This window comes from Otolemur garnettii, unplaced genomic scaffold, assembly GCF_000181295.1.
Source record: "Otolemur garnettii isolate 467f Iridium unplaced genomic scaffold, OtoGar3 scaffold00092, whole genome shotgun sequence".
NCBI lineage: Eukaryota > Metazoa > Chordata > Mammalia > Primates > Galagidae > Otolemur > Otolemur garnettii.
In genome coordinates, this window is record NW_003852487.1 from 1130485 (window position 1) to 1147913 (window position 17429).

Genomic DNA, 17429 nt, shown 5'->3' on the forward strand with positions numbered 1-17429 from the left:
GAAGGGGTAGGGTGGCACAGAGGCAGCACTTTGGCGTGGGCCAGATGGCTTCAGTCTAAATAATCAGTGCCTGGAGCTGAAAGTTTTGCTCCTTTGTGGCCTCAGTTTCCCTAAGAATGTAGAAGAGAAAAATGGGTGATTCTCAACCAAGGCCATAAGCAATAACATTTTTGGTTGTCAGAGCTTGAGGGGAGTGCTGCTGACATCTAGTGGGTAAGGCAGGGACACTACTGACATTCTGTGGATGGAGGACAGCCCCAAACAGCAGGGTCTGACCCACAGTGTGGCCCATGGCAGAGAAGCTGAAAGCAGTGTAATTACTGATGGTGATTTTCTGGAACTCAGTACATTGAGGAGAAAATAAATTTTTTTTTTCTCAAGCACACATGGAATACTCATAAGAACTACATTTTAGATCACAAAGAAAATGTCAGCTAAAAATTTAAAACATGTTTTAATTTGGTAGAGACCAAAACAAGGTCTCCTTTATTATGGTTAGAACAGTCTTTCTGGAGGGCAGTTGGAATGTTTATCAGAGAGATGCCCGCACACACCTTGATCACATTACTCACACTGGTAGGAGTGTTCCTAATACACATGTCCTGGCTGTGTGCTTGCTAGTCTGTAACAAAAAAAATCACAAACACCCTGATGCCATCAATAGGAGATTTTTTTTTTTTTTTTTTTTAGAGACAGAGTCTTGCTTTGTCACCCTTGGTAGAGTGCAGTGGCATCGCAGCTTACAGCAACCTTAAACTGTTGGGCTCAAGCTATCCCCTTGCCTCAGCCTCCCCAGTAGCTGGGACTACAGGCGCCCACTGCAACACCTGGCTATTTTTTAGAGATGGAGTCTCACTCTGGCTCAGGTTGGTCTTGAACCTGTGAGCTCAGGCAATCCACACGTCTCTGCCTCCCAGAGTGCTGAGATTATAGGCATGAGCCACTGTAACCGGCAATGGGAGATTATTTAGATTAATTAAAACTTATCAATGTGGGTGGCACCTGTGGCTCAAAAGGGTAGGACTCCAGTCCTATATGTTGGAGGTGGCGGGTTCAAACCCAGCCCTGGCCAAAAAAAAAAAAAAAACCCCAAAAAAAACTTATCAATGTAAGAGAATTCTAGGCTTCCTGTTTGTTAGTTCTGTATATCAAAATATAAAATTGCCAATATTCTAGTGTTTTTAACCTTTAGAAATGGCCATTTTTATAAGGTTCAAGCTACTAATGAGGTTATATGCTAATAAGAAAAGATGTTAAGCAGAAAAAAACAAAAGATGATATATACTAATACTATTTTTATCTTTATAAAAGATGTTGTCTTTGACGATGAATAAACATATCTAGAACCATCTACTAAAAACTGTACCAATAGTGGCCTACCCAGGGAGGGCTGTGTGTGTTGGGGAGCAAGAGGGTTCCTGCTTTCTGCTTGGTTTGTGGCTTTTACCCTGGGCTCTTTGTTTTTTGGATTATGAGAGACATGCCTATTTACCACGGACAATTTTAAGTACAGATAAGCAAAAAGAGAGAGTTCTTGAAAGAACCCGTTGGCCTTTGATGACTCCCCTTGCTGTCCACACCAGCAAGCTTTGTGAACAAACATGCTGTGTGTTTTGTGTTCTCACCTGTTTTTTTCTCTTCACACTATCTCCTGTATCTTGCAAAGGCTTCAGCCCAGTCAGCACCTTGGGGGGCCATGTGGCCTGGGGCTGGTGCTCACTCTGGGTCTCTGTATGCCTGCTGCCCTCAGACCACTGGAGGGGTACACAGCAGCTTCTCCTATGATGTAACCCTGTCACCTGCCTCTTTCCATAGCTACAGAGCATAGCCTGGAGGTGCGGCCCTCGCTAGAGAGCCTGCTGGCAGCTGGCAGCCACATGCTGAAGGAAGTGCTGGATGGCCCCTTTGTGGACCCACTCAAGAACCTGCGGCTTCCACGGGAGCTAAACCCTAACAAGAAGTACAGTTGGATGCAGAAAAAAGAGGAGCGGGTGAGCTCATCTGGGTTTTCTTCCTGCCTGTGGCCTTTCCGGGAGAGACAGGTGCCATTTGCCTGGCACATGGCTGGCTTGGGCATCAGAAAGGCCAAAGAGCAGCATCATCTAGCTTCCTCCACCAACTTGCTGTATGGTCCTGGGAAAGTTGTTTCCCTTCTCTGGTCTTCATTTTGTCCCTGTGATAACTATCAGGCATGTCCTATGGTAGTACTATGATGGCTGGCTGGGGAAGAGAGCAGCCTGGGGGCCAACTTGACTCTGCCTTTGGCTGCCTGGGGGCCCCAGCAAGCAGAGCCTCTTGTTTTATATGACAACATGATCACCCCTCAATGGGCAGTTGTTACGTGTGCATCTAATTCAGTATTGACACAGCCCCACAGAGTTGGTAGTAAAATCCCTATTGCACAGATGACACCGAGGCCACGGCTAGGAGATAGTGATGGGATTGCAGCTGGGTGTTGCTGTGAAGTCTCAACATCCCCATCTGGGAGGGGACACCTGTGAGGTGGTGGGAGTCAGTGGGCAGCAGCATCCTCATCCCCCTCCTCTCCGGTGCCCCCTCCAGATGTATGCGATGAAGTCCTCTTTGGAGGACATGGACGCCCTGGAGCTGGACTTCCGGATGCGGCTGGCGGAGGTGCAACGGCAGTACAAAGAGAAGCAACGGGAGCTGGTGAAACTGCAGAGGCGCCGGGACTGCGAGTGAGTTTGCCCCCAGCCCACCTCCATGGGGCCCCTGCCCCGCCGGGCCCATCAGGCAGCGGCAGGTGCTGGAGCTCAGTAGGTCGGCTGTTGCAGGCCGTCAGAGGTGTGCGTGGAGCCGCGTGATGTGTGCGCATCGTGTACCTTTCTCCGCGCCCTGTCCACCCCCAGGTTCACAGCCTAGCGTGTAATTCTTTTTAAGGGACAGGCGCGAGGAACCCCATAGAAGCTTGGCACGCAGAGGCCCTGGCAGGCCGAGGAAACGGACTCACGCCCCGAGCACCCTGTCGCCCCCCCGCAAGAGAGGGAAGAGCCGCAACAGTAGCGGAAAGTAAGGCTGGCCCCTCGGTGGGTCGGGGACTGGCACAGAGCTCGGAGGGGAGGAGCACGGGCCCCATGTGGTGCCTGTGTCTGGGTGCTGTGGGACCTTGAGTCCCGCAGGCTCTGACCCACCAGGAACGGTGGCCCTCGGGAGCACAGTGCACTGTGCGCTGAGGGGCCAGGAGGGTGACAAGGCCAGCAAGCACTGAGCCTGGAAGATGGCCTCAGTGAGAGAGTGTCCCATGTCCTAAACCCAAGCGCTTTGCCCATTTTCCGCCACGCCTGCTTCCTCCACAGCTAGGGACTAATTCCTGCTCTTCCTCTGTGTGGAGGGACCTGCTGAGCTGCCAGCCCTGCTGGGATGGGCTCTGACTTGAGCTGTCGCTTGGATCCCTCCGTGCCAGACACGTCCCCATCCTCCTGGCTTGACTGGCTGGCTCATCCTGCCTGATGGCAGGCTGCTCCCTATGACTAGGCTGGCTCCGTCGTATACTCTGGGGATGAGCTCTTGGGGTGGCAGCAGTAGCTCTATGTGGTATCCCTGGAAGTTTTCTTGAAGGCTGGCTGGAATGGAGCTTTTCCGGTAGGGCGTGCACAGGAGAGATGTTTTTGGTCTTCTTGGGTGTCTGAAGAACAAGCCAAAAGAGGCCCATTGAGGAAAGGAATTGGCATTTCCTCAGCTTAAGGACATGAGGGTGCTAGGTGGCACAAGATTTGGCCTGGAGGAAGCAAAAGGATTCTCAGGGGGTCTGCCAAGGGCACAGGAGAGACAGTTGGATGGCCACAGGACTTCTCAGGAGAAATGGTTCTGGGCTCCCACATCTTGTATTTAACCTCCTTGGATGTTTTTGACTGAAGGCTGGATGGAGAGGGGAGGAAATCCCGTCACCAGCCACAGGAGGGAGAGAAGAAACTCCTAGAGAAGAGAACAGAGGCCGGGCCGCTGCTGGCTAGGCCCAGGAGTCAGGGGTGTCCCCTGCAGTGGCTGAACTTCTGGCTTTCAAGCCCCAGCCTCATCCGTTATTGTGACCTTAGGCCCCATGTTAGCTTTTCCGAGGCTGTTTTCCACATCTGTAAAATAGAACGTAGAACAAAGTGCTGTTTGTGGCTAAAAACATTAAGTGCTAATACAGTGCAAAACACACGGCCTTAAGTAAAGACCAGTATTTTCTTAAGTGAAGCTTCAGCTCAAAGCAGGCAAGCAAAGACCTTAAACCAGGCCCGTCCCCACTGCCTCTCTACTCATGAGAATTTGGGAAGCCAGCAAGTGGCTCCTTCTTAGCATAACTCCTGATCTTAATCCCCCCCACCCCCACCCTGCGTCTTAGCAAGTTTCCTTGGCATTTCTGATCCTTGTTCTTGGCATGTTTGGTAAAGAGGTCTCTGGTCATGTAGGGGTATGTGTGTGTGTGCGCGCGCCCGTGCGAGATCACATGTGAAAGTGCATGAACCCAGTGCAGGATGCTGACTTGGAGAAATCATTTTGTCCTTTCACATTAAATTCTTGTTATACTGCACTCTCAAATATCCCAGCATTACAGCACCTAGTTTTACAAGACCCATTTCCCTAGACTCATCACTCTGGGATCACTGTGCTTCAGTATCCAGAGCCCAACCCTTCAGGGCCATGAGGGTGGACCCTCAGCCCTTGAATGTTGTCTGGCCAGAGTGCTGACCAATGGTGCCTCTGGTTTTTAGGCTGAGCAGCAAGTCGCTGTTGACATCGGATGACTACGAGTTGGGAGCAGGGATAAGGAAGAGACACAAAGGGCCTGAGGATGAACATGAGGCTCTCATCGGAATGGGTAAAGCCAGGGGGAGGAACCAGACATGGGATGAACACGAAGCCTCTTCTGACTTCCTCAGTCAGGTTAGTTACTTGATCTTCCAGGTGTGCTGTGACCCTGGGGTGAAGGGTCTGGAAAGTATGTTGGAGTTCACACTGCCTTTACAGGCCCCTGTTCCTGCAAGGAAACCTTAGAAATGGCTGCCCTATTGCCAGAACAACTCTTTTCTGATCTTCTATATTGTACCATGTTGGGGAGAAGGGTGAGGGGAAGGCCCAGAGGAGGTTAGGGATTTACCAAAGTAACACAGCCTCAGAGGTGAGGCTGGGGCTAAAAGCCATATCCCTTTGTATGCTCCATGACCCACATGCTTCACTGTGCTGAAGTCAAGCAGGGAGACTGCAAGTTCTTAACCAAATAATGCAATTACTCTGTTGTTTAATAGTATAACTATTTAATGAGCAGCTTCACTATTCTGTAGTTCTAAAAAACAAGGGATTGATGCCACTGTAATTTCCTCTGTGAACTCTTCAAGGGTAATGGAGTAAGAGCTAACTCCTTGATTTTACTTACTTCTGCAGAGCATTGAAGTCATCTACTTAAGGTCTTTGTCTGTAAACACTCATGTATTATGTCATTCCTCCCCATAAAACCATGTGCGAGGAGGTGATTTGTTAGATTTGGCCATGAGAGGGGAATACTCAGTTAGGGAGACTGGGGCTAGGAGGAAGAAGATAGCCAGTTTGTACATCAGGATCTTTACTCTCAAATTGTGGTGAGGGATGCTTTTGTTGCTATTTAAATGATGCTATCCCAACTATTTTTCTCCATATGAAATGCTACCTGATTAAAGAAAATGGAGATAAAATGTTCAATATTTGGCATTAATGGCTTTGAACTACATGTTTCATTTCAACAAATGACTATAGTTGACGATAGATGTGCAGCAGGAATTTAATCTGTGAAATCTCTAATCATTCTTTCTGCTTTAGGCATCTAAGGAACACTCAGCATTTTCTTGGCAGCTTTGGCCCATTTAGTTGGATGGGCGGTTTAGACCGTACAACAGTCTTTGTCAGCTGCTGTAGGTGGTTGAGATAAGCGGATCAACCAAGCTTCGATCTAGGTTTTCAATCTTGTCCCCCTCCCTCCTCCCGGAATTCACCTGCTTCCTTGAGGCCATGGGCAGCTTTGTTTGCTTAAAGTGCTTCCTTTGAAGGTGCCGAATAGTGCCACTGTAAGCCAGAGTGGAGCTGCCAGTGCCAGGGATAACTGTAGCCACAGCAACAGCTATTTATTTAATAAGCAGTTATCTTGTGCCAGGCATTATATGAGAAGTGCTTTGTGTACCTTGTCCTGGTTCATCTTCAGAATGACCCTACGATGGCACCCATTTTATAGCATGCAGGCACTGAGGCTAAGAAGAGGTGAATGACTTACCCAAAATCACAGAGGCAGGGGTGAGGATGAGACCAAGCTTGTCAGAACTTGTGCACTGAAATCCACCATTCTGATTTTCCAGATGTCTTAACCTGTGACCCAACTTCCCTCTCCAGCTAAAGGTTAAGAAGAAGAAGATGGCCAGCGACCAGGAGCAGTTGGCAAGCAAGCTAGACAAGGCCCTCTCTCTCACAAAGCAGCAGGACAAGTTGAAGTCGCCCTTCAAATTTTCGGACAGTTCTGGGGGGAAATCGAAAACCAGTGGGGGATGCAGCAGGTACCTGACTCCTTATGACAGCCTGCTGGGCAAGGACAGGAAGGTGCTGGCCAAAGGCCTGGGCCTGTCTCTGAAATCCTCCAGAGAAGGTAAACATAAAAGGGCTGCCAAAGCCAGGAAGATGGAGGTGGGGTTCAAGGCCAGAGGCCAGCCCAAGTCAGCCCATTCTCCGTTCGCCTCGGAAGTGAGCAGCTACTCCTACAGTAAGTAGTGTGCACTGCGCCACCTCTGGCACACAGCTTCTCTCCTTTTCTCCCGTTTTTGCTCCTTGATCCTCTTCTTCCTCTTCTCTGGGGCACACTGAAGTGTCTTTTGGCTTTGGAAGCCTTCTCTGAAGCGGAGCTACCTGAAGCAGAAGTGTCTGTGATGGTGGGTGTGGTGCCGGGCCAAGCACCTGTGATTGGTGGGCGTCTGTGATTGATGGGTGGGAGAGGATGTCTACCAGCCTTTGTGCCCACCCTTGCGCTTGTCAGCCAGAAGCTGTCTGTGTGGAGGTCTTGCACGCCATAGGATTTGTGGCTCCTTGGCCTACAGAGGTTTGGAATGTGATTGCTTTTGAGGGTCCTAGAGCTGACTGGCTGCCCCTGCCCACAGGGAGCTTGCTGTCCTCCATTAATGTGTAATGAAACGCTAGTGTGAACTTAGCTTACAGACCACCGTCCTGGGCTGTGAGCAGACGGCTTCACAGGCCTTTTTTCTCTGTTTTTGGTGGCTCTCTGAATAGTTACTCCCATTTTGTTGCTGAGGATGTTGCCTTAGAGGTGTGTGCTTTAGAAGGTACAGCAGTCTTGGTCAGCTGCTGTAGGTGGTTGAGATAAGCACCTTGCGCTTGTGTCAGAGAGTTGAGTCAGGATTAAACCCAGCACTGCCTGATTCACCTGTTCTCTAGAACTTTCTGCCATGATGAGCATGTTCCATATCTGCTTTGTCCAGTGTAGTAGCCACCAGCTGCGTGTGGCTATTGATCCCTTGAAATGGAGCACCCAGTGGGACTGGGAGACAGACTTGTAACAATTTCATTGAACAAGAGACTGCCGAGTTCGTGTGTCCTTGTGGTTTTCCTGGTCAGGGTGCCTCTCTGTGACCTCTGGTCTGGAGGCTACTTAGCCTGGCGGGCAGTAGGTGCTCACTTAGTCTTTGTGGACTGAGCACCTCATGCCCAGGGTATGGCTGCCGCAGGAAGGCCTCTGAAGGGCTTTTTGGGTCCCAGAAGGTGTTGATGCCAGTGCCAGTGGAGTGTTTTCTGGAAGTCCCCTCAGCCAGGTGGGGGAGGAGGGGACTTTTGCCTTTGCAGTTCCCTGGTTCTGTATGTCCAGGGCTTTTCATTGGCTCTGGCTGGTTCATAGGGGAGTTTGAATGTCAAGTGAACTGTTGAATGTCAATGGACTCTTTTAATGCTACAATAAAGTGTGTTTTCTTAGGGAAAGAAAATAAAAAGTGTTTATGAACTTGGAATTAGAATATCATCACCTACCTTACAGGGCTGTTGGGAGCTTTAAGTGAGCTCAAACAGGCAAAGAGCTAAATGTGGTGCCTGGCACAGGATTAACCTGCTGTTTTTTCAGGTGTGCATTTTCTTTGTTTGCCTCTGGCTAGGATGGATGCTCTCATGGGTGTGGGGCAAACAACTGTATCTTACATGTTGAGGATGAGTGAGATTGAGATTGATAGAGCTTCAATGCCCCTCTGATCAGATTCTGATTGAAATGGATGTGATCAGAACCCAGGCCCCTGGCCAGTATGTGGGCACAAGTAGAGAGAAACAGTATCAGAGGAAGGGAAGGGCCTTCCTTTGTTTGTTCCATCTCTGCTCATTTTGGAATAGTGAAGAGGAGGCAAAGAGGATTGTTAGACTCTTTTGATCTGCCAAGTGGGAGGGGGTCTGTGAATGTGGTGTGGCTGGTTGCTGGAAGAATCCTTCTCAGTCCCTTGCTTACAGGTAGGTATGGATGTAGTGGAGCTAGAGGTCAGAGATTAGCCCAGCTCCTAAGGTCTTTGGGGTACTCCGAGCTGGTGACTCATACTCCTTGCATGTGAGGGAATGTTCAAATTGTCAATCTGACCATGTTATGCCTTTGTCTAAAACTCCACTGTCCAGCGGAGAGAAATAGGCTAATGTTACAACAAGAAAATCAGCAGGCCTGTCTCTTACTGAATACTGGCTGTGATTTGCACCTGGCTCTGTGGAGAGAGAGCTCTTTCACTTATTTTTTTAATAATTTGCTTTTCTGCAGTTCTAGGCCAGTGAGAGTGGAAGGTCACAAAGAGGTAGGGATTATTTTCCACCAGAGAGATGATGTGTAAATAGGGGTTGAAGTGAGAGTGACACTCTCTTGCTTTTCAGTTTGGGTTGGGGGTGGGTGTGGCGTACCCTGTGGGTCCTTGTGGGAAGCTAAGTTTGTTATTATCACCTACTGGCATCACCAGCCTGGGATGTGGCTTTGGGAGGGACGGATTGGCACACAAAAGAGGAAGACCAGCTAGCGGTCCGGCAGGGGCTGGCAGCTTGGTGGAACTTGACCGTATTCACCCTTGAGTTGCTAGGCCATCAAAGTAGTGCTCCTTGTTAGAGTGGAAAGTGTAGATGTTGGTAGAAGCAGGCAGAGGATCCCCCCAGCCCACCTTCCCATGTGTGTAGTGTCTCCTAGGCTTACGGGTGGCAGCACTGCTGAAGCTGTAGATAGCTGTGTTGTTCCTCCTGTTTAGAATGGATTTAGCAGATCAAGGGATTAGTTTGCGGCTGGGGAGCTCTTTCTTCCCATCTTGCTCAACAGCCCAGTATGAAGAACAGGTTAAAATGGTGTGTGTTTAAGTTGGGTTCAGAAGGAACCAGAGCTGTGCCCAATCAACAGACTCCCCTACCTGAAGCTGGTTGATCTTATCCGAGGAAGATTTGCAAACTCTTGTCCTCGATTGCACAGTTAGGCAGGAGATGTCAGCGGTGGTGTACAGGTGAGCAACTCTGATGCAGGGCAGGGGAGCCCCTGTTTATAACATCATTTGCCAATTTCTTTGGTATAAATGCTCTCAGTACAGCCTATTTTGAGCTGAGCAGGGAGTTAGAGGGAGATTGGCTCTTGCAAGCAGGTCAGGTCCCTTCCCCATAGCCACAACTGGGCTGTGTGCAATCCCAGAGAGAGAAGGGAGCTGCCGTGGGAATGACCATCATAGCTAGGAAAGAGTCATTCCTGAGAACTGCTTCTTCTGCCTGGTTCCAGAAAAGGCTAAGTGACTAGTGTTGGTGCTGGCACTGTCCAGCCCAGGAAGGCCCTGGGTTTGGCACTCAGAAGGCCAGCCATGTGGCACTCAAGGCTTAGAGGTGTGAGGCCAGAGGCCCGACCTAGGAGGGGAGCTCACAGCCTCAAGTGTAGCTTTCCCACGGCCAACAGACATTTGGACCTTTCTGTTCTGGCACCTTTCCAGTGTGTTCTCAAAACCACTAAAAACAATAGAATGAAGTCACCAAACCCTTTCCCCTCCCCAGTTTTCTGTGACTTACCTTTATTAAAAACTACTCTGACTGCAGATACGGACTCAGAGGAAGATGAAGAGTTCCTGAAGGACGAGTGGTCTGCTCAGGGCCCCTCCAGCTCCAAGCTGACATCCTCCATTCTTTGTGGCATGGTGGCGAAGAGCAGCAAGGTGGCTGGCAGCCCCAAGCTGACCAAGAGGGGCCTAGTGGCCCCCCGGACTCTGAAACCCAAGTCGGCCACCAGCAGAAAGCAGCCGTTTTGTTTGCTGCTCCGAGAGGCTGAGGCACGTTCCTCCTTCAGCGACTCTTCGGAGGACTCGTTTGACCAAGGTTACTAGCTCCAAACACAAAATACCCTCCGTATTTTCTAGCGAGCATGCGTGCGAGTGAGAGCGAGTGAGAGGCAGGGAGAGCAAGCGCACAGGAGAGATGGCCATGCCAAGGCCGTCCGCCCCGATGGCCGCAGGAAGGGCAGCCATCTGGGTTCTTGGCAGCGTAGCCTGCTTTATCAGCCTAATTATTTTTATTTTTGTTTTTGTTTGTACTGTATCATTGTGATAACACCCTTGGCTAGCTCTTTTCGAGCTTTTATATGGACTGCTTTTTGGTCTTCACCTTCCTCCACTCTCCTTCCTCTCTGCCCTCCCCCTACCCCAGGTGCCTGCCCACCCTCTACCCACCCAGACCCCGGGCTTGGGTTGGGTTCTCTTTTGGCATGGGCCTGGTGGAGGCTTTCTGAGGGACGTTTTGTAAATGGAATTCTGTTGTGTGGGCGTGTGACTTGATGTTTGTACCGCGATTTTGGTAATACCAAGCTTTATTAAACATATCGAGTTCATTTTTAACTAAATCCGTGTGCCTTGTCTCTCTTGCTGTGTCCTTACTAGACATTAGGTTGACGCTCCCCTCCATTTTGTTCCTCCTCCCCTCCCCTTCCTCACCACCCCAGAAGGAGTAGAGATGGGATAATACAGCCTGCCGCTTGCTCTATTATCCAAATATCCCTGGTAGCTGTTGGCATCCATTCCATTTTTCAGGTTTAAAATCAACTGCTTTCACCTCCAGCACCATCTTTTTTTTTCAGTTGCTTGTTTGTCTTTTTTTTCTTAAAGCTCTATTCTTATTCACCAGTGGTTAAAAAGTAATTGTTTATAAACACTTGTCTTCTAACAGGTATTTCTGTTTTGAAGGGCACGTAGGCAGAGCAAGGCTGAGACCTCTTGACATCCCTGGTTTTATAGTAAAATTTGAAATCATTGGCTTCATTGCTAAGTTGAGGGATTAAGCACAGTGGTTTGGAGAGAGGACTGGCCTGGTCCTAGACCTGGTTTGTCCTCGTCTTGGCTAGGGGTCTTTATTCATCTCACATAAAAAGAGGATCAGATTCTAGGACTCCTGAGAACATTTTGGCTCGGACTGCTCTAATGGCAGAATTGTACTTCTGGAGTGAGAAATACTGAGCCCTTCGGGCCCCTCAATCAGAAATACCCAAGAAGGGGAAGCAAGTGAATCCTTGAGAGTATTCCCCGACCCTGGCTTTTAGGATTTGCTTCAGGTGGATTCCCTCTAGAGCCAGGCCTTGGAGATCCCCAGGGCCCAGGGTGGCAATACCCAGATGTCAGATGCTCCCTGAGAAAGGCCCAGGGGTGTCATGGCATACCTGGACATGACCTGGCTTGAGCCCCTGGGACCAGAACACTGCCCCCATTTCCTAGCCTTGCTCCCGAATTCCTGGTCTATCATCTTCCCTCCCAGACCTTCCCTCCAAATTAGCAGAGATGGATTTTGGGTAACCAGGAAATGGCACACCAGGAAGCTCACTGCTCTTTGGGCTCACGTCCTCCTGGGCTGCTGCCCACCTGAGTGAATGAATGCAACCTGGGCCTAGAAGAGAGGCTACTAAACTGCCTGCCAGCCTTGTTTCCCGAGGCCTCCCTGCCCAAGCCTTCTGTGAATAAGCTGGTTGGTTTGCCTTCCCCTCTGCCTCCCCAACCTCCTCTCCCTCCTTTGGATCCCCATGGCTGCATGCCTGTGCCCCTTCCCCCATGCACTTGCAAAGCCAGGGTCCTACTTCTAAGCTTTTGAGTTCCTGCCCCAGCTCAGCCATCACAAAGAAGCAGGCATCCCCCTAGACCTCTCAGGAAGGGGCCACCTGTACAGATTGGGTGCTCAGGCTGGATGCCATAGTCCCTGTGGCCAGAGCCCAGATAGTGGAGGGGATGGGGGGTGCTCAGGCTCCTAGGCTTGTCCCTCTAACAAGCAGACCACTGATCAGGTCTCAAAAGGGATATTTGGGTAATAGGGCCTACTGACCCCTGGTACTAAAACACATAATTGGCTTGGCTTTTCTAGTGTGTCTGCTTTCTCCTCCCAGCAGCCTGACCATACCTTCACCCTTGACCCCTACCCATGATGCTTTGAATGTCTGTTTCGGTCTCTTGCATTTGCTCTCACGCTGCACTCTGGACGCAAAGCGAAGGCTGGGAGTAGGGCAGACGGCGCAGCGGGTCACTGAGCTTGGGTCCGAGCCTGGCTCGTTGCTCCGTAGGTAGGCAAAACCCTTTTCTTTCTGTCCTCTGTACACCTCCCCTCCTCGGGGTTTGCCCCCACCAGGTCTGGCAGCAGCAGATTGCTTTGACGTTTATTGGGTTTTGGAAAACCAAACCAAGTTGTAACAGCCAACCCTATGTCCTAAGCCAAGATTTCTTCTTCTTTTTTTTTTTAAATACAACAAAGTTTTTCTGCATTTCCTTGGGACTTTTTCTCCCTCGCCCTTGGCAAGCTCTGTTGCCTCAGGTGTGGACAACTCCAGAAAGGCTTTCTGGGTTCTCAGGCCCTTTCTGCATCCCTGCTCTGCTGGCCCAAGTGCACCAGTCCTCATGGGAGCAGCTGGTATGGCCTGGTCAGGCATGCAGGGAGGTGGAGGGCCTTCAAAGTACTACAATCAGCCTGCTACTGGTTTTCTGGGCCCTGATGTGGACATCGTGGGGGCTCAGAAACCCAAAGCCCACCCTGCCCTCCCCTCCCCAGCTGGGTAAGAATCCTAGAGTTCTGGAGTCTCCACACATGAGCAGCCAGGTCAGGGTGTCTATAGAAGGGAAAATTCCTGGCTACATATCCAACCCGTGTCCTTGCCCCAGCCAGCCCCTGCCTGCCACCCTGCTCAGATTGGCCAACCCCAGGGAGACCCAATGTGGGAGACCCAGGCGCTGTCGAAAGTCTGCCTACACTTAGCCTGCTTTGCCGCTGTGGCCCACTGGGGCGGAGACAGAACCATGTGACGTCCGCAATGTGAATGACCGCAAGTGTGCACTGCCTGCCTGCCCCTGCCGCCCTGCTGGCCTCTCCAGCTTGCTCCATCCATCGCTGTGGGGGCCAGTCTCCCAGCTTCTCACCCTTTTAACCTCCTCTCTTTCATTCTCTAGCTCCTCCCTCCTTCCCATCCTTTGCAGAGTCCTTAAGCTCATCTCTATCCCTGCCTCTCTAAGGGTGGCCTTTGATGAATAAGTAGATGGGTCCTCTGCCTGCATTGATAACCCTGGGGCTGCCAACTGGCCACTAGTTACACTTAAGCAAGTGGGTGACTTGTGGTGTTAGCAAGAGAAGAGAAGGTGGAGTTGGCCTTCTGTCTTCCCCATTCTCTTCCCAGAGCCTAAACTGTCCTTGCCCTGGAGAGAGCATGGTGCCTCAGCTTTTGCTGGATAGAACATTCAGGGCTGTGCCCTTGACCAGTGGCCTCCAGAGCCACTTTGATGCTCCCAGCACTTTGACCTGTGGGGCAGACAGGTACCTGCCCTTGTTGGCTCCTTGGCCACAGCATCTTGGTGCAATTAGCTTTTGATACCTTTTGCCTGCCTATCCTCATCAGAGGTTAGCTAGCTATCTCCCTGGGAAGGTCTGAAGTATGCACTCAGACAGTCTCTCTTTTGGTGGGAGTTTGGTAATGGGCAGGAGTATTGTCTCCTGCTTGCTACTCATCCTGCCTTTGTCCCTAGAACCCAAGGTAGGCTCTGGGGGTGCAGGCCCTTGGGCTGGCAGGGCCAGTTGCTGGGGAGAAGCTTTTTTATTTATTTTTTTTTTTTTGAGAAGCTTGTTTTTATTCACCAACCAGGCTAGGACCTTTAGCTGGCCAGTCTGTTCTGGGTTCGAGTCCTGCTCTTGCTGCCTGAGTGCTTGGCTCCATAGAGCCTCCGTTGGCCTGAGGTGAAGTGGCCTGACTCCCTACCTGTTTTGGGCTCTCTGTGAGTCAAGTGGAGTGACCGGCTGCAGGTCCATTTGTGCAGATGATAGAGGGTGGCCCTTTTTCTGTTGGCTCCTCTTCAAGCCTGCAGGCAACTTTCTTCTACATACCTGTGATTTTCTTTGGACATTGCCTTTCAATGGGCCAGTGGGCTGGGAGGGAAGGTTGCTCCTCGCTGTAGATGAGAAACAGGATATTGCTGGGAGTCATCAGTGTGCTTCAGAGCCCTGCTCTGGGCTTGAACTGTGGGGGACCCCTAGCTCCCAGAAAAAGACCCAACTCCACCTTCTCTTGCTGCCAGCCCCCAGGCCTCAGGCTGGTGAAACTGCCACAAGCACCTATTCCCAGAAGCCCAGTTGAGCCTTCTCCTCTTCCTCCTCCTTTCCCTCCACTTCCTCTTCCTCCTCCTCCTCAGCTTCCATGTCATGTGTCGGGGCGTGTGTGTGAGACTGCGGAGAGAGCTGTCTCCAGTCCATGTCCGTGTGTGTGGCCCCTGCCCACAGCACAGATGCATGTTGGTGCCCCCTTATAGAAGCCCACCCTGGTACACAAAGCCAGGATGCCCGAGTCTTGGGCTCTACTGATGGGGGGTGTTGGGCCATTGGGGGGCACTTGTGGGCTGGTTCTGAATCCACCCCTAGCAGCCCCATGGTAAGGACTGAAGGGCTAGATTGGAGCCTGGTAGTTGCTCAGGGCTGGGGGTGGTGGGGGGCAGCACACACCAAGGCCAGGGCTCTGACTCGCACCTGTTTTCTGCACGCCAGATGAGAGCTCCGAGGAGGACGATGATGAGGAGCTCGAGGAGGAAGCGGACGAGTCTGGCAGTGGCTCTAAGCTGGGTGCCCGGGAGCGGGCCCTGTCGCCGGGCCTGGAGGAGAGTGGGCTGGGCCTGCTGGCCCGCTTTGCGGCCAGCGCACTCCCCAGCCCTGCAGCGGGGCCATCCCTGTCAGTGGTGCAGCTGGAGGCCAAGCAGAAGGCCCGGAAGAAAGAAGAACGGCAAAGCCTGTTGGGTGAGTGCCGGTAGGGCTGTGGGAGGTGGGTGCCAGCACCACAATCCACAGGTAAGGAAACTGAAGCTCAGAGATGGATAGACGCAGAGCTGGGGGTGTCTGGGCCCCTGTTTCTTGGGCTAACCCTGTCTGAGCAGAGGACGCTGGCAACAGGGGCTCACACCTAATGTTTCCAAGGAGGGGTCTCCATGGTCATGCAAAGAGCAGCTGCCTTCATTGTGCTGCTCTCAACAAACATGGTCCTTATTTGGGCACTGAGCCCAAGGGAGGCCCCTGACTCAGAAGGGGGATCGGGGAGGGGACCACTCCAGGTTGGCCATACTTGGCTGCTCTGTGAGAGAAACAGGTACGGGGAGTAGGAACTGCCTGTTGAGAGGTAAAGAGAAAGCTCATCTCACTGGGGGCATCAGAATGGGTGTAGTCATTGTGAGGGAATGGGGGCAGATGGGGCAGCCTCGGGAAACCTGGGCTTGGGAAAGTCCAAGGTAGGGCTGGCAGGCACTGTGTTCCATCAGAGTTGGTCTTCATGGTAGCTCTGTTAGACCCGGTTTGTCCTTCCCACTGCCTAGATGCGCAAACTGAGGCAGCAGGTGCTAACCTTTAGGCAGGAGGCTGGCATTTACCTCAGCGTTGCTTCCCTATCCCTGTATCCATCCCTATTACCTGTCTGATCCTCCACCATCAGACTCACTGCTTAGACAGCACCATCTTGTCCACAGACCCAACTGCACCAGCTGTCCTAGTACCTTTGGGCTTTGGCACTTAACTATTTCTGTATCTCCAAATATCTATTTCATCTAAATTGTTAAATATGTTGGCGTATGGTCTATAGTGGTATTTACTTTTTCATTGCCAATACAGATAGTTTCTTCTTTCTTATCAATCTGGGCAGAAGTTATCAGTCTTGTTGATTTTGCTCTTTGCTATTTTCTCCATTGTGTTTCCTTTGGATAAAAAAGCATACCTGGGTGGTGCCCATAGCTTAGTGGGTAGGGCACTGGCCACATACATCAAGGCTGGTGAGTTTCAACCTGGCCTGGACCAGCTAAAGTGACAAGAACAACTGCAACAAAAAAAGCTAGGACTACAGGCGTTGTGGTAGGCACCTGTAGTCCTAGCTATGTGAGAGGCTACAGTAAGGAAATTGCTTAAACCCAAGAGTTTGAGGTTGCTGTGAGCTGTGATGCCACAGCACTCTACCAAGGGTGACAAAGTGAGACTCTGTCTCAAAAAAAAAATAATAAAATAAAATAAAAAGGCATACCTTAGAGATATTTTTGGTTCAATACCACCAAAATAAATCAAATATAATAAAACAAGTCACACAAATTTTTTGGTTTCCCAAGGTATATAAAAGGTATGTTTACACTATACTGTAATCTGGTATGTGTGCAATAGGATTGACTAAAAAAAGAACCTGTGTACCAGGAGCCCCATTGCTGGTTCTCATACCAGGCCCTGGCCCTGCCTTCCCTCTCTTTGCTCACTCCCTCTCATCCCCATGCCATGCCATTGTTCCCTTTATTGCTAAAAAATATTAATGATCAGCTGAGCCTTCAGTAAGTTATTAACTTTTTCATGGTAGAGGGTCTTACCTTGATTTTTTTTTTTTAGACAGAATTTTGCTCTGTTGCCCTGGCTAGATTGCAGTGGTATCATCATAGCTAACTATAACCTCAAGCTCCTGGGCTCAAGTGATTCTCCTGCCTCAGCCCCCGAGTAGCTGAGACTACAGGTGCATGCCATGACACCTGGCTAATTTTTCTGCTTTTAGTAGAGATGGTCTCTTGCTCAGGCTGGTCTTGAACTCCTAAGCACAAAGGATCCTCCCGTCTCAGCCTCCCAGAATGCTCGGCGGCACTGTGTCTGGGCCCTTGCCTTGATTTTGATGATACCATGTTTCCCCCAAAATAAGACCTACCCAAAAAATAAGCCCTAGCAGGATTTCTAAGCATTTGTTAAATATAAGCCCTACCCCATGATAAGACCTAGTGATTTCTGCATGGAGTGGTAAGGAAGACTGGAATACCTTTTATCTGTCACAGCTCCTTCTCTAAGCCATTGACTCTTGTGCGGGTGTGTGTGGTAACCGTGGTAGCAGGCATCCTCTTGCACATGTGTGAACAGCTAGGGGAATGTGTCATTCCAACTGCCTAGATGCGCAAACTGAGGCAGCAGGTGCT

The 17429-nt window shown here is 50.6% G+C and overlaps 1 protein-coding gene across 2 annotated transcripts in view; it reads left to right on the top strand.

The window, feature by feature from the left end:
• Positions 1 to 17429, top strand: part of TNRC18 (trinucleotide repeat containing 18) — a 99303-nt gene that overhangs the window by 50323 nt on the left and 31551 nt on the right. For both annotated transcript variants that reach the window (XM_023516526.1, XM_023516527.1), the window contains exons 12-18: positions 1816 to 1991; positions 2563 to 2699; positions 2902 to 3030; positions 4719 to 4890; positions 6364 to 6727; positions 10051 to 10326; positions 15001 to 15246. In XM_023516526.1, coding sequence (XP_023372294.1) covers positions 1816 to 1991; positions 2563 to 2699; positions 2902 to 3030; positions 4719 to 4890; positions 6364 to 6727; positions 10051 to 10326; positions 15001 to 15246 — 1500 coding nt within the window. The remainder of the gene's footprint in view (positions 1 to 1815; positions 1992 to 2562; positions 2700 to 2901; positions 3031 to 4718; positions 4891 to 6363; positions 6728 to 10050; positions 10327 to 15000; positions 15247 to 17429) is intronic.